Source organism: Microcaecilia unicolor, chromosome 1 (assembly GCF_901765095.1).
Source record: "Microcaecilia unicolor chromosome 1, aMicUni1.1, whole genome shotgun sequence".
Lineage (NCBI taxonomy): Eukaryota > Metazoa > Chordata > Amphibia > Gymnophiona > Siphonopidae > Microcaecilia > Microcaecilia unicolor.
In genome coordinates this window covers 755,529-778,055 of record NC_044031.1, presented here as the reverse complement: position 1 = coordinate 778,055, position 22,527 = coordinate 755,529, and the positions used below count along the sequence as shown (strand labels likewise).

At 46.9% G+C, this 22,527-nt stretch overlaps 1 protein-coding gene across 15 annotated transcripts in view; it reads right to left on the bottom strand.

Moving 5' to 3' along the window:
- The window catches only part of SMARCD3 (SWI/SNF related, matrix associated, actin dependent regulator of chromatin, subfamily d, member 3), a 154,064-nt gene that overhangs the window by 122,179 nt on the left and 9,358 nt on the right, over window positions 1-22,527 (bottom strand). For 13 of the 15 annotated variants that reach the window (XR_003940755.1, XR_003940760.1, XR_003940764.1 and 10 more), the window contains exon 1: window positions 10,823-11,062. The exons of 1 other annotated variant lie outside the window; for it this stretch is intronic. Coding sequence is in view for 2 of the 14 variants with exons in the window: in XM_030191780.1 (XP_030047640.1) it covers window positions 10,823-10,900 (78 nt within the window). In the remaining 12 variants the exon portion in view is untranslated. Of the gene's footprint in view, window positions 1-10,822; window positions 11,064-22,527 lie in introns of those variants that run through there. One more of the 15 variants, XM_030191823.1, reaches the window with a different exon arrangement.

The following is a 22,527-nucleotide window of genomic DNA, read 5'->3' as shown; positions in this document are numbered from 1 at the left end:
GAACGAGAGGACATGAAATGAGATTGAAGGGGGGCAGACTCAGGAAAGATGTCAGGAAGTATTTCTTCACGGAGAGGGTGGTGGACGCTCGGAATGCCCTCCCGCGGGAGGTGGTGGAGATGAAAACGGTAACGGAGTTCAAACATGCGTGGGATATGCATAGAGGAATCCTGTGCAGAAAGAATGGATCCTCAGAAGCTTAGCTGAAATTGGGTGGCGGAGCAGTTGGGGGGAAGAGGGGGTGGTGGTTGGGAGGCGAGGATAGGGGAGGGCAGACTTATACGGTCTGTACCAGAGCCGGTGATGGGAGGCGGGACTGGTGGTTGGGAGGCAGGAAATACTGCTGGGCAGACTTATATGGTCTGTGCCCTGAAAAGGACAGGTACAAATTCAAGGTAAGGTATACACATATGAGTTTGTCATGGGCAGACTGGATGGACCATGCAGGTCTTTTTCTGCCGTCATCTACTATGTTACTATGATAAGCAGTATAAAATCTGTTTTACTGTTGCCACGATTTGGGTTTCTGTCAGATACTTATGACCTGGATTGGCTACTGTTGGAAACAGGATACTGGACTCTCATCAGACCTTCAGTCTGTCCCAGTATGGTGACGCTTAAGGCCACCAATGACAGTTTGTGCTACTATTCAGTCAGAAAACTGAGGATAAGAGTTCTTACAGAATAGCCTCACAGCCCATGCTGCAAATAGTGTGTGAACTGTGACACCCAGCTAAAGAATTGTCCCCATAGTCTGTAAAGAATTTCAGTGGTGTTACCTCTCTACCCTCATTTCCCCTTACGTTCCTGCCCGTAACCTCCACTCACAGGACAAATCCCTCCTCTCAGTACCCTTCTCCACCACTGCCAAGTCCAGGCTCCGCTCATTCTGCCTCACCTCACCCTATGCTTGGAATAAACTCCATGAGCCCATACGCCAAGCCCCCTCCCTACCCATCTTCAAATCCTTGCTCAAAGCCCACCTCTTCAATGTTGCTTTCGGCACTTAACCTTTATACCTTTCAGGAAATCTAGACTGCCCCTATTTGACTGACTGTACATTTGTCCTTTAGATTGTAAGCTCCTTTGAGCAGGGACTGTCCTTCTATGTTAAATTGTACAGCGCTGCGTAACCCTAGTAGCGCTTTAGAAATGTCAAGTAGCAGTAGTAGTAGTTATCCAAATACGGTGCTGGAAAACTACAATTTAGGCGTGGACAGGACACATATCCACACACAGAAGTTGCCAAATATATTTAAAAACAAAAAACAAAAAGTCAAATACTAAGACTAGACACAAAGGTCTAAAGAGAGAGAGAGAGACTGCGGCTGTTTCACATCTGATTTCTCACACTGACCATCCCCCATCTAAGTGGCAGAGAGACAAGTGTGTTCCATGGTTTCACTGGTGCTCTGCCACCATGACCACCTGGTGACAGTCAGTCACAACCCGTGCTGTAGTGACAGACAGGAGACAGCCGAGAAGAGGAAAACACCCGCCAAATTCTCTCTCAGAAGCCACAAACGCTCCAGGCATAGCAATTTCTACATATCATTTTGGAGACTTGTTCTCAATTACCTCCGGTTTACTAAGGATCCTCAGCTGTCTGATTGCAGACAAAGGAGCTAAAAGAATCCCAGAAAGAATAAAACCTGATGCAGACGTATAGAAACCACATCTACAATCAGAATACAGAGCCAAGACCCCAGGGTATAAAATATGTACCAGGAACATATGAACCATATCTAGACCCAGGGGAATAAAATCGCTATTAAAACTCTATTCCATTTGGTTCTTCTATTCCGCCCATTGTTCCTGGTAGGATTAATGGCGATTTACAGAAAAGAAGACCTCGTCATATGAGGGAAGGGTTACAGAGAGGGGCATAATCGAACGGGGGCGGCCATCTCTAATGACGGCCCCGTTAAGCGGCGTACCCGACTGTATTATCGAAACAAGATGGCTGGCCATCTTTTGTTTCGATAATACGGTCAGGGCCGGCCAAATCTCAACATCTGAGCCGCCCTTAGAGATCGCCAGCGTTAGAGATGGCCGCCATTGGTTTTCGCCGATAATGGAAACTAATGGCGGCCATCTCAAACCTGGCCAAATCCAAGCCATTTGGTCGTGGGAGGTCCAGGGACCTGCATAGTGCTGTGCTGTGATGGACTGGGTATGGCATTTGAGGCTGGCATAGAGGCTGGCAAAAAAATGTGTTTTAATTATTTTTTTTGGATGGGAGGGGATTGGTGACCACTGGGAGAGTAAGGGGAGGTGGTCCCCGATTCCCTCCGGTGGTCATCTGGTCAGTTCGGGCACCTTTTCGAGGCTTGGTCGTGAACAAAAAGGGACCAAGTAAAGTCGGCCAAATGCTCCTCAGGGCCGGCCTTCTTTTTTCCATTATCAGCCGAAGCCGGCCATCTCTTAACCACGCCCCCGTCCCACCTTCGGTACACTGCCGACACGCCCCCTTGAACTTTGGCCGGCTCTGAAATGGAAAACAGTTGAAACCGGCCATAATCGGCTTTCGATTATATCGATTTGGACGGCCTTAGAAGGCCGGCCATCTCCCAATTTGTGTCGGAAGATGGCCGCCCTTCTCCTTCGAAAATAAGCAGGAGGATGATCTAGTATTACTAGCACGGGGTTATTTATCATATAGGTAGGTCTTGAGCATCTTCCTAAACCTCAAATATGTCAGTTGTGTTTTCAGAGACAGAGGGAGGGCATTCCATTGACGTGCCCTGTGGAAAAGAATGATCTTTCCAGGATGGATTTTAATCTAATGCTTTTTTGAAGAAGGGTAACTCATATCTATTTTATTTATTTGTTACATTTGTACCGCACATTTTCCCACCTATTTGCAGGCTCAATGTGGCTTACATAGTACCGTAAAGGCGTTCGCCAGTCGATTGATAACAAATACAAGGTTGTATTGTGGTCGAATGAGGTAGGTGAGTGTCAGGCACCGTGAAGGTCGAAGGGAGTGAAGATTGTATATTGTCCAGTAAGATCATTGGTTATGCTGTGTTGCTGGGTGTGGGGATTTACGGTGGGTCGGTGGGGTAAGCCTTTTTGAAGAGGTTGGATTTTAGAGATTTCCTGAAGTTTAAATGGTGATGGATTGTTTTCACAGCTTTTGGGAGTGCATTCCATAGTTGTGTCCCTATGTAGGAGAAGTAGGATGCATAAGTTGTTTTGTATTTAAGTCCTTTGCAATTAGGGTAGTGTAGGTTTAGGTATGATTGTGATGATCGGATTCTGTTTCCAGTTGGTAAATCTATGAGGTCTATCATGTATCCTGGAACTACGCCGTAGATGATTTTGTGGACCAGGGTGCAGTCAGAATAGAAAGTTTAGACCCTGGATGAATTACATCTGTATCAGCACGATAAGAACCACATTTAGAATCAAAACTATTTAGAAAGGAAAGGTCCCACTTAACTTTCTTTCTGAGAAGTTCTGAGAGAGGAGGACATTTTGCTCTGGGAACTTAAAGATTGGGGTTTAAAGGAGGAATTGTAGGTTATTGATAGGCAGATTAAAAAGAAAAGAAAAGAAACAGCAAACTTTATCAACTAGTCTCTATACCCTTTTCCCCCTAGTTTTAAAACTTGAGCTTTGTACCACAGCATTAACAGATAGCATCTAACAGGCACGGCAGTTTTAATTAAACAGCTCTATAATACTAAGATGAAGACAGCAGTCCAGCAGCGAGAGGGGTGCTATCCAGTCTTTTGCACCTAGTGTTACATGTATGATTATCTCCCAGTTGAATGAGAGGTTCTATGAGTGTGCTCAATGCAAAGAGCTCCTAGCTCTCAGAGAATGAATCCGTCCTCTTGAGGCTAGAGTAGAGTTGCTGAGGGAGACAGAGAGGTACATAGAGGAGGCCTACAGGAACGTTGTAGAGAAGTCCCATCTCCACTCTGGCAGCCCCTGTGCTGCCTTGAAGGAGGGAGGCCTCCTAAATGGAGAGCATTACCCTGGTGAAGTTGGAAATAATCATGTAGCTAGGACCAGCCCGCCAGGGGATGCAATATCCTCTCGTATCGAGGATGTGTCTCCAGGAGCTTCTGCCCAGGAGGGAAGGGTTAGGACGGCTGTTGTAGCTGGTGATTCGATTATTAGGCAAGTAGATGGCTGGGTGGCTGGAGGACATGAGGATCACCTGGTGACTTGCCTTCCTGGTGCAAAGGTGGCAGACCTCACGCATCACCTAGATTTTAGATAGTGCTGGGGAGGAGCCGGCTGTCTTGGTCACTTTCTTAGAAACACGTAGTGACTATTCTCTCTTTCACACACCACAAACACTCACAGCCCAAGTCCTTCTCTCTCAGATACTCATAGTGAGTCGTCTCTCTCTAACCCACACTCACAGCCCAAGTTCCTCTCTCAGAAACTGTGATTCTTCTCTTTCACACCCCAACGCACTTACTGAACTCCCAACCTTCCCCATTCCCTCACACACACATACACACACCACAAACTCTCACAACTTGAGTCCCTATCTCAGATACAGTGAAGATACTTACCTATATCAGGTACTTTCCGAAGACTGCAGGCCATTAATTCTCAAATTGCCCGGTGCAGAACGCTATCTGGTGTAGTATTTCTTTAACAGCTTGTGACAGAACTCCCACTGCATAAGCGTCAGTGTCTTTCCACCCGCCACGATAGCGGGAACCATCAGTACAGTAATATAGCTATACAAGACAACTCCAGGGGGATGTGGGAGGGTATGTGAGAATTAATGGCCTGACGTCCTTGGAGAATACCTGCTATAGGTAAGTATCTTCGCTTTCTCCAAGGACAAGCAGGCCAAATGATTCTCACATGTGGCAATCCCTAGCTACCAGGCTCACCGAAAACAACAACATTAGGACAATAGGAACGTGCAACAACAAGGTCAAATTTCAACTAACCTGAAACTATAAACAACTGTGTGACCGTGCAGCCTGGAACAAAATAAAATGGACCTAGGAGGATGGAGTTGGATTCCAAACCCCAAACAAATTCTGCAGGACTGTCTGTCCAGACTGACTCGCATCGGTTATCTTGCTAAAGGCAATAGTGGGATGTGAATTTGTGAACTAGAGACCACAATGCAGCCTTGCAAATCTCTTCTATAGAGGCTGATCTCAAGTGGGCTACCGACGCTGCCATGGCTTTGACATTATGAGCCCTGACAACAAGACCCACATGAGTCAGCCCAGCTTGTGCATAAGTAAATGAAATGCAATCCGCAAGCCAACTGGAGATTGGGCATTGCCTGATGGCGACCTCCATCTTGTTGGGATCAAGTACATAAGTACATAAGTGTTGCCATACTGGGCCAGACCGAAGGTCCATCAAGCCCAGCATTCTGGTTCCAACAGTGGCCAATCCAGGTTACAAGTATCTGGCAAGATTCCAAAACAATACAAGATGCTTATCCTAGAAATAAGCAGTGAATTTTTTCCCAAATCCATCTTAATAATGGAATATGGACTTTTCTTTTAGGAAGCTATTCAAACCTTTTTTAAATCCCGCTAAGCTAACTACTTTTACCACATTCTCTGACAACAAATTCCAGAGTTTAATTACACGTTGAGTGAAGAAACCCATTTAAGTGAGATCTCCACCCCAGGTGAGATGCATCTGTCATCAGCAACTTCTGAATAGAAGTCCCATTGTCAAACTGTCCACCAGAAGAGGGATTGAATCAATGCCAGAGTCATTCGGATAACATCCGCCAGGTTTCCAGAGGCTTGACACCACTGGGAAGCTAAGGTCCACTGGGCAGTTCTCATGTGGAGATGTGCCAAGGAAGTGACATGCACAGTGGAGGCCACATGGCCTAGCAACCTCAACATCTGCAGAGCAGTGACCACCTGCTGGCTGGCTCGAACTCAAGTGGCAGGCACAATTTAAACATCTGTCCTCAGCACAGAAAGGCTCAAGTCTGCTGTGTGCCCAGCAGGGCTCCAATGAATTCTAACTGCTGAACCAGGAGCAGATGGGACTTGGGGTAGTTTAAAACAAACCCTAGTAACTCTAGCACCAAATAGTTCTCCGCATGGATTCCTGAGCACCATCCCTCGATGTGCTCTTCACCAGCTAGTCATCCAGGTAGGACTCACAGTCCGCGTATTGGTGCCGTGACTACCGCTAGACATTTGATGAATACCCTAGGAGCTGATGCAAGGCTAAAGAGCATCACGTGATACTGAAAGTGATGTATTCCCAACCGAAATCTGAGATACCTCCTGTGTCCTGGAAATATTGGGATATGGGTGTAGGCCAAAGCCAGAAGGATGCTTGGGTGCATAAGGAGAGGGATGACCAGCAGGAAGAAAGAGGTGATAAGTCTCTGGTGAGGCCCCATTTAGAGTACTGCGTGCAATTCTGGAGACCGCACCTAAAGAAACATATAAACAGGATGGAGTCGGTCCAGAGGGTGGGTACAAAATTAGTAAGTGATCTCTGTCGTAAAACATGGATTATGAACCTTAACATGTATATGCTAGAAAAGAGGCGGAAGAGAGGAAATATGATAGATGTTTAAATACCTGGACTCTCGCAGCAGGCAGAAAGGCACTCGCGCATGCGCGGAGGAAGCACTGCCTTGAACTCTTAAAGAAATACTACGCTGGATAGCATCCTGCATCAGGTGACGTGGATGACGTCACCCACATGTGAAATTCAACTGGCCTGCTTGTCCTCGGAGAATCACAATGACGTTTCTCTCCCACACAAGATAAATGCACAGCCTGAATACCCCCACCACTCCTCATTCCCCCCACACACTGCCTGAACCCCCCACCTTTCCCCATTCCCTCACACACACACAGCCTGAACCCCACCTCTCCCCATTCACCCACACACACACAGCCTGAACCCCACCTCTCCCCATTCACCCACACAGCCTGAATCCCCCCTTCCCTCCCCATTTCCCCACACACAGCCTGAAACTCCCCCACCCCTCACCATTCCATCCTTGAACCTCCACCCTCCCCATTCTCCCCACACACAGCCAGAACTCCCCACTCCTTCCCATTCACCAACACAGCCTGAATCCCCCCTTCCCTCCCCATTCCCCCACACACAGCCTGAACTCCCACCTTTCCCCATTCACTCACACAGCCTGAACCCCACCTCTCCCCATTCCCTCACACACACACAGCCTGAACCCCACCTCTCCCCATTCACCCACACACAGCCTGAACCCCCTACCCCTCCCCATTCCCCCACACACAGCCTGAACCCCACCTCTCCCTATTCCCTCACACACACAAAGCCTGAACACCACCCCTCTCCCCACCCACACACAGCCAGAACTCCCCACTCCTCCCCATTCACCCACACACAGCCGGAATCCCCCCCTTCCCTCCCCATTCCCCCACACACAGCCTGAACCCCCACCTTTCCCCATTCACACACACAGCCTGAACCCCACCTCTCCCTATTCACCCACACACAGCCTGAACCCCCACCTTTCCCCATTCACTCACACAGCCTGAACCCCACCTCTCTCCATTCCCTCACACAGCCAGAACTCCCCACTCCTCCCCATTCACCCACACACAGCCTAAATCCCCCCTTCCCTCCTCATTCCCCCACACACAGCCTGAACCCCCACCTTTCATAAGTACATAAGTACATAAGTAGTGCCATACTGGGAAAGACCAAAGGTCCATCTAGCCCAGCATCCTGTCACCGACAGTGGCCAATCCAGGTCAAGGGCACCTGGCACGCTCCCCAAACGTAAAAACATTCCAGACAAGTTATACCTAAAAATGCGGAATTTTTCCAAGTCCATTTAATAGCGGTCTATGGACTTGTCCTTTAGGAATCTATCTAACCCCTTTTTAAACTCCGTCAAGCTAACCGCCCGTACCACGTTCTCCGGCAACGAATTCCAGAGTCTAATTACACGTTGGGTGAAGAAAAATTTTCTCCGATTCGTTTTAAATTTACCACACTGTAGCTTCAACTCATGCCCTCTAGTCCTAGTATTTTTGGATAGCGTGAACAGTCGCTTCACATCCACCCGATCCATTCCACTCATTATTTTATACACTTCTATCATATCTCCCCTCAGCCGTCTCTTCTCCAAGCTGAAAAGCCCTAGCCTTCTCAGCCTCTCTTCGTAGGAAAGTCGTCCCATCCCCACTATCATTTTCGTCGCCCTTCGCTGTACCTTTTCCAATTCTACTATATCTTTTTTGAGATACGGAGACCAGTACTGAACACAATACTCCAGGTGCGGTCGCACCATGGAGCGATACAACGGCATTATAACATCCGCACACCTGGACTCCATACCCTTCCTAATAACACCCAACATTCTATTCGCTTTCCTAGCCGCAGCAGCACACTGAGCAGAAGGTTTCAGCGTATCATCGACGACGACACCCAGATCCCTTTCTTGATCCGTAACTCACTCACACAGCCTGAACCCCACCTCTCTCCATTCCCTCACACACACACACAGCCTGAACCCCACCTCTCCCCATTCACCCACACACAGCCTGAACCCCCCCACCTCTCCCCATTCCCTCAAACACACAGCCTGAACTGCATCTCTCCCCACCCACACACAGCCAGAACTCCCCACTCCTCCCCATTCACCCACACACAGCCTGAATCCTCCCTTCCGTCCCCATTTCCCCACACACACACCCTGAAACTCCCCCACCCCTCACCATTCCCTCACCATACAATCCTTGAACCTCCACCCTCCCCATTCTCCCCACACACAGCCAAAACTTCCCACTCCTTCCCATTCACCAACACACAGCCTGAATCCCCCCTTCCCTCCCCATTCCCCCACACACAGCCTGAACCCCCACCTTTCCCCATTCACTCATACAGCCTGAACCCCACCTCTCCCCATTCCCTCACACACAGCCTGAACCCCCTACCCCTCCCCATTCCCCCACACACAGCCTGAACCCCACCTCTCCCCATTCCCTCACACACACACAGCTTGAACTGCATCTCTCCCCACCCACACACAGCCAGAACTCCCCACTCCTCCCCATTCCCCCACACACAGCCTGAACCTCACCTCTCCCCATTCCCTCACAAACACACAGCCTGAACCCCACCTCTCCCTATTCACCCACACACAGCCTGAATCCCCCCTTCCCTCCCCATTCCCCCACACACAGCCTGAACCCCTGCTTTTCTCCATTCACTCACACAGCCTGAACCCCACCTCTACCCATTCCCTCACACACACACAGCCTGAAACCCACCTCTCCCCATTCACCCACACTCAGCCTGAATCCCCCCTTCCCTCCCCATTCCCCCACACACAGCCTGAACCCCTGCTTTTCTCCATTCACTCACACAGCCTGAACCCCACCTCTACCCATTCCCTCACACACACACAGCCTGAAACCCACCTCTCCCCATTCACCCACACACAGCCTGAATCCCCCCTTCCCTCCCACACAGCCTGAACCCCACCTCTCCCCATTCTACTACTATTATTTATTTCTATAGCGCTACAAGGCATACGCAGCGCTATGCACCATACACTAAAAAGACAGTCCCTGCTCAAAGAGCTTACAATCTAGATAAGAGCCGGTGGTTGGGAGGCAGGGCTGGTGGTTGGGAGGCGAGGATAGTGCTGGGCAGACTTATACGGTCTGTGCCAGAGCCGGTAGTTGGGAGGCGGGGCTGGTGGTTGGGAGGCGGGGATAGTGCTGGGCAGACTTATACGGTCTGTGCCCTGAAGAGCACAGGTACAAATCAAAGTAGGGTATACACAAAAAGCAGCAAATATGAGTTATCTTGTTGGGCAGACTGGATGGACCATGCAGATCTTTTTCTGCCGTCATCTACTATGTTACTATGTTAGAACAATTAAGGGTAAGGGAATAATAGGTGAGGTTAAAGGACAGGGCAAGTGAGTAGTGGTTAGCAGTCAAAAGCAGTGGTAAAGAGGTGGGCTTTAAGTTTGGACTTGAAAACGGCCAAAGATGGGGCTAGACGCACAGGCTCTGGAAGTCTATTCCAGGTGTGGGGTGCAGCAAGACAAAAGGAACGGAGTCTAGAATTAGCAGTAGAGGAGAAGGGGAAGGATAAGAGAGATTTATCTACAGAATAGAGTACTCGAGGGGGGGGCGTAGGGTGGAGAGTGAGAGAGGTACTGGGGAGCAGCAGAGTGAATACACTTATAGGTCAATAAGAGAAGCTTGAACTGAATACGGAAATGGATAGGGAGCCAGTGAAGTGACTTAAGGAGGGGGCTAATGTGAGCACACAGCATGAATCCCCCCCACCCCTCCCCATTCCCCCTCACACAGCCAGAACTCCACACTTCTCCCCATTCACCCATACACAGCCTGAATCCCCCATTCCCTCCCCATTCCTCCACACACACCCTGAACCCCCACCTTTCCTCATTCCCTCAATCACACACACAGCCTGTACCCCCACCCCTCCCATTCCCCCACAGAAACACAGCCTGAACCCTACCTTCCCCATTCCCTCACACACACACACACACAGCCTGCCCTGAACCCCCACCCTCCCCATTCCCCCATAGCCTGAACTCCTACCCTCCCCATTCCCTGAATCACACACACACACAGCCTGTACCCCCACCCCTCCCCATTCCCCCTCAGCCTGAACCCCACCCCTCCCCCCACAGAAACATAGCCTGAACCCCCACCCCTCCCCATTCACACACACTTACTCCTCTCTGACTAATACATGCAGCGTGAGTCTCTCTCTCTCTCTCTCTCACACACACACACACACACACACAGCATAAAGTTTTTCTCTCCTTTTTTTCTGTTGCATTTGCAACTTCATTTGGCGAACTCACCACCCCATGGACAAGGAACTCAAAAAGTTTGCTTTTAGTGGCTTTTCGTGCCCCTCCAGCTACTTCCTCTGCAGCCATGGGACCCTTCTCTGGCTTTTCCTGGGCTCACACTTCCCATGCAGCAGACTGTGGAGGGGGAGGGGGTCCCTCCGGGCCTTCCTGACGGCCCACTGCCGCTAATCCTCAGCTGCTGCATTCCTGCACTGATAAGCCAGAAATAGTTTGAGCTGTGCAGTCCTCAATGTTTACACTGGAGGCACAGAAATGTCTGCTTTTAAAAACCTGTGTGCAATGAGCAGGAAGGGCAGCCCTCCTCTGCCTCACTTCCCCAGTGCAGGCAAGAAAGCCCCTGACCAAAGCCTCCCCCATCACTGAGTGTGATTCCTGCCCCCTACCAGGACTGAACCACTGCAGGACTCCAGCCCAGCCCAGTCCTCCCACCTCCACTTCCCTGCAGCATCCAAGAGAAATATATCCAAACCTCCTTCTTCCCCTCTCCCAGCACCAGATCAAATAATTTTTCTTTACTCAGCGCGTAATTCGACTCTGGAATTCGTTGCCAGAGAATGTGGTTAAGGCGGTTAGCTTAACAGAGTTTAAGAAAGGTTTGGACGGCTTCCTGAAGGAAAAGGCCATAGAATGTTATTAAATGGACGTAGGGGAAAATCCACTATTCCTGGGACAAGCAGTACAAAATGCTTTGCTCCGTGGATCTTGTCGGGTGATTGTGACCTGAATTGGCCGCTGTCGGAGACAGGGTGCTGGGCTAGATGGTCCTTTGGTCTGTCCCAGTGTGGCGATGCTTATGTCTTACCAGTACAAATGGTTTATATCAAAAAGGATGCTGGTGAGACTCTTTCTACATCACAGCATCCACAGGACACAAAACCTGAGAGGGATACGCTGTGTGATACAGAGGCGCTTAGGGTACTATACAGGGGAATTTCAGGCTTTCATCAGCTCACCAATGACGCCAATTGACACCATTTTCAGAAGGGACTTGGAGAAGAACAGGCCCAAAGATATTCCCAGAAGTAAATCCAGACTGACAACAAGAATGAAAGGAGAACACTGAGAACTGGTATCTGCTCACCAGACCACATACGAGTACTACAGTACCCAGGCCCCATTTACTAGACCACGATATTAACATAAGAACCATATGCCAGAGCAAAGCAATTTTTAACATAAGAACTAGGCCACCAATGATTAACACACTATACAGGCCGCACTTACTAGACAGGCAATGATTAACATAAGAACCAGGCCCAGTTCACCTGATCACCAATGATTAACATAGGAACCAGGCCCCATTACCAAACCACCAATAATAATTAATATAAGAACCAGGCACCATTTACCAGACCACCAATAATTAACAAAAGAACCAGGCCCCATATGCCTGACCGAAGAACGCTTAACACAGGAACCAGGCCCCATTTACCTGACCATTGATATTAATATAAGAACCAGGCCCCATTTACCAGACCACCAATAATTAACAAAAGAACCAGGCCCCACATGCCTGACCGAAGAACGCTTAACACAGGAACCAGGCCCCATTTACTTGACCATTGATATTAATATAAGAACCAGGCCCCATTTACCAGACCACCAATAATTAACAAAAGAACCAGGCCCTATATGCCTGACCGAAGAACGCTTAACACAGGAACCAGGCCCCATTTACCTGACCATTGATATTAATATAAGAACCAGGCCCCATATACCAGGCCACCAATAATTAACAAAAGAACCAGGCCCCATATGCCTGACCGAAGAACGCTTAACACAGGAACCAGGCCTCATTTACCTGACCACCAATGATTAACAAAGAACCAGGCCCCATTTACCAGACCACCGATATTAACATACGAACAAGGCCCCATTTAGCAGACCAAGAACCCGGCTCCATTTACTTGACCAGCAATGGGTAATATAAGAACCAGCCCCCATTTACCAGACTACCAATGATTAACAAAAGAACCAGGCCCCACATGCCTGACCGAAGAACGCTTAACACAGAAACCAGGCCCCATTTACTTGACCATTGATATTAATATAAGAACCAGCCCCCATTTACCAGACCACCAATAATTAACAAAAGAACCAGGCCCCATATGCCTGACCGAAGAACGCTTAACACAGGAACCAGGCCCCATTTACCTGACCATTGATATTAATATAAGAACCAGGCCCCATTTACCAGACCACCAATAATTAACACTGACCGAAGAACGCTTAACACAGGAACCAGGCCCCATTTACTTGACCATTGATATTAATATAAGAACCAGGCCCCATTTACCAGACCACCAATAATTAACAAAAGAACCAGGCCCTATATGCCTGACCGAAGAACGCTTAACACAGGAACCAGGCCCCATTTACCTGACCATTGATATTAATATAAGAACCAGGCCCCATTTACCAGGCCACCAATAATTAACAAAAGAACCAGGCCCCATATGCCTGACCGAAGAACGCTTAACACAGGAACCAGGCCTCATTTACCTGACCATTGATATTAATATAAGAACCAGGCCCCATTTACCGGACCACCAATGATTAACAAAGAACCAGGCCCCATTTACCAGACCACCGATATTAACATACGAACAAGGCCCCATTTAGCACACCAAGAACCAGGCTCCATTTACTTGACCAGCAATGGGTAATATAAGAACCAGCCCCCATTTACCAGACTACCAATGATTAACAAAAGAACCAGGCCCCATATGCCTGACCGAAAAACGCTTAACACAGTAACCAGGCCCCATTTACCTGACCATTGATATTAATATAAGAAACAGGCCCCATTTACCAAACCACCAGTAATTAACATAGGAACCAGCCTGTATTCAGTCTAACCCTCCCTGCTGTATTTAATCCTGCTGTAGGGTCAGCTCATCTTTAACCCTCTCCCTGATGTATCTCTCCAGACCAGCTGATCGCTCCGGACCATGCACGCCGACGACCGCGGCGAGAGTATCCCGCCGACATCCCCCTCCGCAGGCCATCGGGGGAGAAGCAGAGGGGAGCGGAGAAACGAAGGCAACGCAATGGTGAGTCTGGGGGCGACTGCCCGACAACCAGTGCACGACGGTACAACCCGCAGAACAACAACGTGGAAGTAGTGTTCATAGGTTGCTTGCTGTGCCTTGAGTGAACGCCATGACGGCAGCGCGGGACATTGGAAACAGAAACTAACCAAATAGCTTCCTTGCTTACAGTGGACTAGCTAGGGTCACTACCACTCCAATCTATTATACCTTCTTATAGACTCACAAGCTCACAAGGTTTACTGCTGTGCTTTGATTGAACACCAATGACAGCAGCACGGGACACTGGAAACAAAGACTAACCAAATGGGTTCCCTACCTACAACGGACTAGACAGGTTCACTTCCACTCCAGACTATTAAACCCCCTTCAAGATTCGTCAGGCAAGAGGCAAACAAGAACCGCAGCGCTGGGTTGGGACCGGTGATCACTACATACCATGAGAGGCGCCAGCCATCAAAACAGAAAAAAGCACGTCCTGTAATTAAACTCTAATTATCCCGAGAACACTAGATCCTGATAAACCACGCCCCTGCGACATAACGCTACCTTCGCAAGACGAAGACTTCACAATTCTTAAGGAGGACAAGATTGCTACGTAAATACGAGGGCCCGGGAAAATAACTTCCAACGCTGAATACAACAACAATCTACTTTTAAATTCTACTGAAATGATACCATAATGAACACCATCAAACTGCTCCTTACAATATACTCCTTATCCATGATCCACCTAACAATGACCACCCCACTAGCAGAAATCAACAATATACCCAGACTTATCAATAACCAAATACTGGCCAGACACACCACATCACATCGAACCGACATAAACCAAAACAAAGGAAAAGATCCAACAAACGTACAACCTCAACAAAATGATAGGAAAGATCATAAAAAACCCACATAAACCAAGAAACGACAACTAACAAATGTCCACATAACACCGAACGTAGATGATCCATACCAAAAAATTCAAATAGGCTACGTTAACGCCAGATCCGTAGTAAACAAAACAACAAATAAAAGCTAAAGAGTTGGCGTTCCAGAAATACAGAAAAACTCAAGAAAAGGAAACACATGGAGGAATACCGGATGAAACTGAAAGAAGGCGAGAGAGAGATACGACTGGCAAAAGCGCAAGAACAAATGGCTAGAAATGTAAGGAGGGGTGACAATAATTTCTTCAGGTATATTAGTGAAAGGAGAATGACTAAAAAGGGAATTGTGAGACTAAAAGATACTGCGAACCGCTATGTGGATAATGATGAAGAAAAAGCAAATTTGCTAAATAGATACTTTTGCTCTGTTTTCACAGAAGAAATTCCTGGAGAAGGACCGCGATGGACTGGAAATAGGACAAATGAGAATGAAGTGGATAGATCACCGTTCACGGAAGAGAGTGTGTATCAACAACTTGAAAAGCTAAAGGTGGACAAAGCCATGGGACCGGACGGGATCCACCCCAGGATATTGAGGGAGCTCAGAGAGGTTTTGGCGGGTCCTCTTAAAGATTTGTTTAATAAATCCTTGCAGACGGGAGAGGTTCCGAGGGATTGGAGAACGGCGGAGGTGGTCCCTCTTCACAAAAGTGGTGATAGGGAAGAAGCTGGAAACTACAGGCCAGTAAGCCTCACTTCGGTTATTGGAAAAGTAATGGAAGCGATGCTGAAGGAAAGGATAGTGAATTTCCTGGAAGCAAATAAGTTGCAAGATCCGAGACAACATGGTTTTACCAAAGGGAAATCGTGCCAAACGAATCTCATTGAGTTCTTTGATTGGGTGACAGGAGAATTGAATCAGGGACGAGCTATGGACGTAATCTACTTAGATTTCAGCAAAGCTTTTGACACGGTTCCCCACAGGAAGCTCTTAAATAAACTGGATGGGATGAAGATAGGACCTGAAGTGGTGAACTGGATTAGGAACTGGTTGATGGACAGACGCCAGAGGGTGGTGGTGAATGGAATTCGCTCGGAGGAGGGAAAGGTGAGTAGTGGAGTGCCTCAGGGATCGGTGCTGGGGCCGATTCTGTTCAATATATTTGTGAGTGACATTGCCAAAGAGTTAAAATATAAAGTTTGCCTATTTGCGGACGATACTAAGATCTGTAACAGAGTGGACACCCGGGAGGGAGTGGAAAACATGAAAAAGGATCTGAGGAAGCTAGAAGAATGGTCTAAGGTTTGGCAATTAAAATTCAATGCCAAGAAATGCAAAGTGATGCACGTAGGGATTAGAAATCCACGGGAGACGTATGTGTTAGGCGGGGAGAGTCTGATAGGTACGGGCGGAGAGAGGGATCTTGGGGTTATAGTATCTGAGGATTTGAAGGCGACGAAACAGTGTGACAAGGCGGTGGCCGTAGCTAGAAGGTTGTTAGGCTGTATAGAGAGAGGTGTGACCAGCAGAAGAAAGGGGGTGTTGATGCCCCTGTATAAGTCATTGGTGAGGCCCCACCTGGAGTATTGTGTTCAGTTTTGGAGGCCGTATCTTGTTAAGGATGTAAAAAGAATTGAAGCGGTGCAAAGAAAAGCTACGAGAATGGTGTAGGATTTGCATTACAAGACGTATGAGGAGAGACTTGCTGAACTAAACATGTATACTCTGGAGGAAAGGAGAAACAGGGGTGATATGATACAGACGTTCAAATATTTGAAAGGTATTAATCCGCAAACGAACCTTTTCCGGAGATGGGAAGATGGTAGAACGAGAGGACATGAAATGAGATTGAAGGGGGGCAGACTCAAGAAAAATGTCAGGAAGTATTTTTTCACAGAGAGAGTAGTGGATGCTTGGATTGCCCTCCTGCGGGAGGTGGTGGAAATGAAAACGGTAACGGAATTCAAACATGCGTGGGATAAGCATAAAGGAATCCTGTGCCGAAGGAATGGATCCTCAGGAGCTTAGTCAAGATCGGGAGGCGGGGCTGGTGATAGGGAGGCAGGATTAGTGCTGGGAAGACTTATACGGTTTGTGCCAGAGCCGGTGGTGGGAAGCGGGACTGGTGGTTGGGAGGCAAGGATAGTGCTGGGCAGACTTGTACGGTCTGTGCCAGAGCCGGTGGTTGGGAGGCGGGGCTGGTGGCTGGGAGGCGAGGATAGAGCTGGGCAGACTTATACGGTCTGTGCCAGAGCCAGTGGTTGGGAGGCGGGGCTGGTGGCGGGAGGCGAGGATAGAGCTGGGCAGACTTATACGGTTTGTGCCAGAGCCAGTGGTTGGGAGGCAGGGCTGGTGGTTGGGAGGCGGGGATGGTGCTGGGCAGACTTATACGGTCTGTGCCCTGAAGAGCACAGGTACAAATCAAAGTAGGGTATACACAAAAAGTAGCACATATGAGTTATCTTGTTGGGCAGACTGGATGGACCGTGCAGGTCTTTTTCTGCCGTCATCTACTATGTTACTATGTTACTATGTAACAATAATAACAGACTAGATCACGTCTGAGAAACTTGATCTACTCTTCATCACTGAAACCTGGATCCACGACCAGAAGGACCCTATCATCTTAAACCTAAGTCCTCCAGGATACAAAATTACCCACTGGACCAGAAAATAAAAAAGAGGAGGGAGCACAGCATTCATATACCAATCTCACCTCACAATTGAAACCACTGCGGAATCTATAACAACCTACTTCGAAATAGCCACAATTAGAATCCACCATAAAACCCTGCTCGACCACCTAAACTGCATCCTATTCTACAGACCACCATGCAATTGGAACGAAAGCCAGGCGGACTTCATGGACGTTGTTTCAAATACATGTATATCTAACTCCAATACACTTGTATTAGGAGACATTAACCTTCACCTTGAAGACCCTAACTTTACCAACGCACGAGATTGCAAGGACTTCCTTCACCAATGTGGCCTTACATGGCCAAACATGCAAACAACCCACGTGAAGGGTCACACATTCGACCTCATCTCATACAAATTGTCCACTGATCAGAACCTAACCATAACACAAACTAGTTGGACAGAAACACCATGGACTGACCATTACAAATTAAACCTAGCCCTAAAATGGCGAAAAAGGGGTTCTCCCCACACACGAGAACACACAACTTATACCACGAGAGGACAAACAGACCCGGATACTTTCTGGCAACAGATATACAACAACGATTGGACAGCAAAAACGGAATCCATATATTACCTCTCAGAATGGGACAAAACATGCAGACACATACTAGACAAAATAGCACCCTTACAAACAAGAACCTCACGTAGGCATAACTCGATACCATGGTTCAATGAAGAACTGAAAAAACTAAAAACACAATCTAGGAAACTGGAACGCGCATGGAAAAAAATAAAGACGAACAAACACTCAACGCATGGAAACAACTACAAAGAAAATATAAATACGCAATAAAACAAACCAAAAGGACGTACTACAAACTAAAATTGGGCCAGACTACAAAAACACAAAGAAACTATACCATCTCGTGAACAAACTACTAGACACAACACCGGTTACCACAACCAACACTGACATCCCATCTGCAGACAACCTTGCTAAATATTTCAATGAAAAAATCAGAAACCTACGCAAAACCCTACCTCAGAACAACATGGACATAGAAAACTTCATTAATGGTCTAGACTCAATCCCTGGTGAATACCCTACTGACCGAATATGGTCAAATTTCACTTTACTCACTGCTGAAACAGCCACTATCAACTGACACCTGCCCCAGCTACCTAATACGATCTGCCCCCCAACGCTTCATAATAGATCTCACATTCCACTTAAACTTCATGTTACAACAGGGTATATACCCTCAAGAAAAAGGCAACATCCTTCTCACCCCAATACCAAAAGACACCAAGAAAAAAACAAATGATATTACCAACTACCGCCCAGTAGCTTCTATCCCATTAGTAGTCAAACTTATGGAAGGACTGGTGACCAAACAACTCAATGACTACATAAACAAATTCACTATACTACATGAGTCACAATCAGGATTTCGACCCCTACACAGCACTGAAACAGTACTTCCCACTCTCCTAACCAAATTCAAGCAGGAAATAACAATAGGCAAGAGCATTCTCCTCCTCCAATTTGACATGTCAAGTGCATTCGACATGGTCAACCATAACATAATGCTAAGACTTCTAGAATACTTCGGGAATCAGTGGTGGCACTCTGAATTGGATTAAGGGCTTTCTAACCACAAGAACTTATCAAGTGAAATCAAAATCAAACATATCGTCAGCATGGAAACCAGGCTGCGGAGTAACGCAAGGATCACCACTATCACCGATCCTCTTCAACCTCATGATGACCCCACTAGCCAAGATTCCTATCCACCCAAGGCCTCAACCCATTTACCTACACTGATGACGTTACATTATACATCCCATACAAACAAGATCTGGTGGAAATCACCAACGAAATCAAACTAAGCTTAAACATCATGAACTCATGGGCAAATGCATTCCAACTAAAACTCAATACAGAAAAAAACACACTGTCTCATCATCTTATCCCAATACAATACATACAAACCCACAAACATTAACACCCCAGGATACACCCTCCCTGTCTCAGACAGCCTGAAAATTCTCAGAGTAACAATCGACCTTAACATTTCACTAGAGACCCAACCGAAAGCCACTATAAAGAAAATGTTTTTCTCAATGTGGAAACTCAAACGTGTAAAACCATACTTTCCAAGCGAAATATTTCGTAACCTGGTTCAATCCATGGTATTAAGCCATGCAGATTACTGTAATGGAATCTATGCGGGATGCAAGGATCAAATCATAAAGAAACTTCAGACCGCCCAAAATACAGCAGCCAGGCTTATATTTGGAAAAACACGTTTTGACAGTGCCAAACCACTCAGAGAAAAACTGCACTGGCTACCAAAGATTGCATCACTTTCAAAATCTGCACGACTGTTCACAAAATTATTTACGGCAAGGCACCGGGATACATGACAGACCTCATTGACCTGCCAACCAGAAACACCACAAAATCAGCACGATCATACCTAAACCTCCACTACCCAAGCATCAAAGGACTTAAATACAAATCCACCTATGCAACCAGCTTTTCCTACCTAAGCGCACAACTATGGAACTCATTGGCAAAAGCAGTAAAAACTACACTCGACCACCTAAATTTTCGGAAAGCACTAAAGACAGACCTGTTCAGAAGAGCATACCCCACCGACCCAACATAAAAATACCTGGTCACTTGCGACACAACATAACCAAAGACTGCAATGGACATTACCTGACTCTTCTTTCCCCTTTCCCTCTCTAAGTCCCCCACAACTGTTTCCTACCATACATATACCTCATTATAACACAACTATCACTTTGTATTCATTCATACTATGTATTTGTTCAAACCGTAATCGGCTAACACTGTTAACGGATATATGTAAGCCACACTGAGCCTACAAAAGGTGGGAAAATGTGGGATACAAATGTAACAAATAGTAATAATAATATTCAACTTTAACCCCCTCCCTGCTGTAATATCTTTAACTCCTTCCCTGTTGTATGGTCAGCTCATCTTTAACTCTCTTCATACTATAGCTCAACTTTAACCCTCTCCCTGCTGTCTGACCCGCAGGTGAAGTTTTGCTGTATGAATCCTGGCAGTTAGTGTTCTCTTGTGTAGCAGATTCGCTACAAGTTCCCAAATGGAATTTTTGCAAGGTTTTACATAGTAACACAGTAGGTGACGGCAGAAAAAGACCTGTACGATCCATCCAGTCTGCCCAACAAAATAAACTCATATGTGCTACTTTATGTGTATACCCTACTTTGATTTGTACCTGTGTTCTTCAGGGCACAGACCGTAGAAGTCTGCCCAGCACTAGCCCCGCCTCCTAACCACTAGCCCCGCCTCCCACCACCAGCTCTGCCACCCAGTCTCCGCTAAGCTTCTGAGGATCCATTCCTTCTGAGCAGGATTCCTTTATGTTAATCCCACGCATGGTAAAATTATGTATCATACCTGATAATTTTCTTTCCATTAATCATAGCTGATCAATCCATAGACTGGTGGGTTGTGTCCATCTACCAGCAGGTGGAGATAGACATTTTTCTTGAGTCTGCCCCCCTTCAATCTCATTTCATGTCCTCTCGTTCTACCGCCTTCCCATCTCCGGAAAAGGTTCGTCTGCAGATTAATACCTTTCAAATATTTGAACGTCTGTATCATATCACCCCTGCTTCTCCTTTCCTCCAGGGTATACATGTTCAGGTCAGCAAGTCTCTCCTCATACGTCTTGTAACGCAAATCCCATACCATTTTTGTAGCTTTTCTTTACACCGCTTCAATTCTTTTTACATCCTTAACAAGATACGGCCTCCAAAACTGAACACAATACTCCAGGTGGGGCCTCACCAACGACTTATACAGGGCATTAAAACCTCCTTTCTTCTGCTGGTCACACCTCTCTCTATACAGCCTAGCAACCATCTAGCTACGGCCATCGCCTTGTCACACTGTTTCGTCGCCTTCAGGTCCTCAGATACTACCACCCCAAGATCCCTCCCTATCAGACTCTCCCCGCCTAACACATAAGTCTCCCGTGGATTTCTACTCCCTAAGGGCATTACTTTGCATTTCTTCGCATTGAATTTTAATTGCCAAACGTTATACCATTCTTCTAGCTTCTGCAGATCCTTTTTCATGGTTTTTTGTATTACTTCATCAAGTGCCCAGAGGTTTGTGCAAAATGTTTATCTCTCTTGATAGCAGTTAAAGTCTTAACAAATATATATCCCAGACGGCTGTGCTTCAATGAACTGAGGGAGGAGATATTTCTCTTCAGTCGCATTATGTTTTGAATAAAATTGTTCAAGGCTTAAAGATGGACTGAATTATTACATTGAGACACAAGAAAACTCATTTCACTTCTTCATGCCCATCTTTGCTGCATGCATTCTCTCCCAGGCAAGGAAACCCCCTCTGTGTCCCCCCCACCTCTCTAGCACAGAGCAGGGACAGTTATCCCACAGCTGGAAAAGCAATCTGCCCCCCCATGCACCAGAAGCCCACCTGATGCTGCTACCCTAATGTGGAGAGACAGGCAGAGGAAAAGATAAAGCAGAATTGAAAAAGGTACAGGATGAGAAAATGATAAAGGGGATGAAAGTCCTCTCAGGCTAAAGAATTTGGGGCTCCCCAGCTTGGAGAAGGAAGAGTTGAAGGGAGATATGATTGAGATCTACAAAATCCTAAGGGGAGTGGAAAGGGTAAACGCAAATTGATTGTTCACTGTTTGAAAAAGTACAAAGGCTAGGAGATACCTATTAATACTTTAACATAAGATATTTTTTTCACTTAGTGGATAGTTAAGTTCTGGAACTTGTTGCTGGAGGTTGGTAAAAGCAGTTAACATACCTTGGTTTAACAAAGATCTGGATTAATTTCTGGATGAAAAAAAAATCAATGGACTGTAATTAAGGTAGACCTCAGGAAAGCCACTGTTTAGCCCTGGGTAGGTAGTAAGTGAGTATTGCCATACTGGGAAAGACCAAAGGTCCATCGAGCCCAGCATCCTGTTTCCAACAGTGGCCAATCCAGGTCACAAATACCTGGCAAGATCCCAAAAATGTACAAAACATTTTATACTGCTTATCCCAGAAATAGTGGATTTTCCCCAG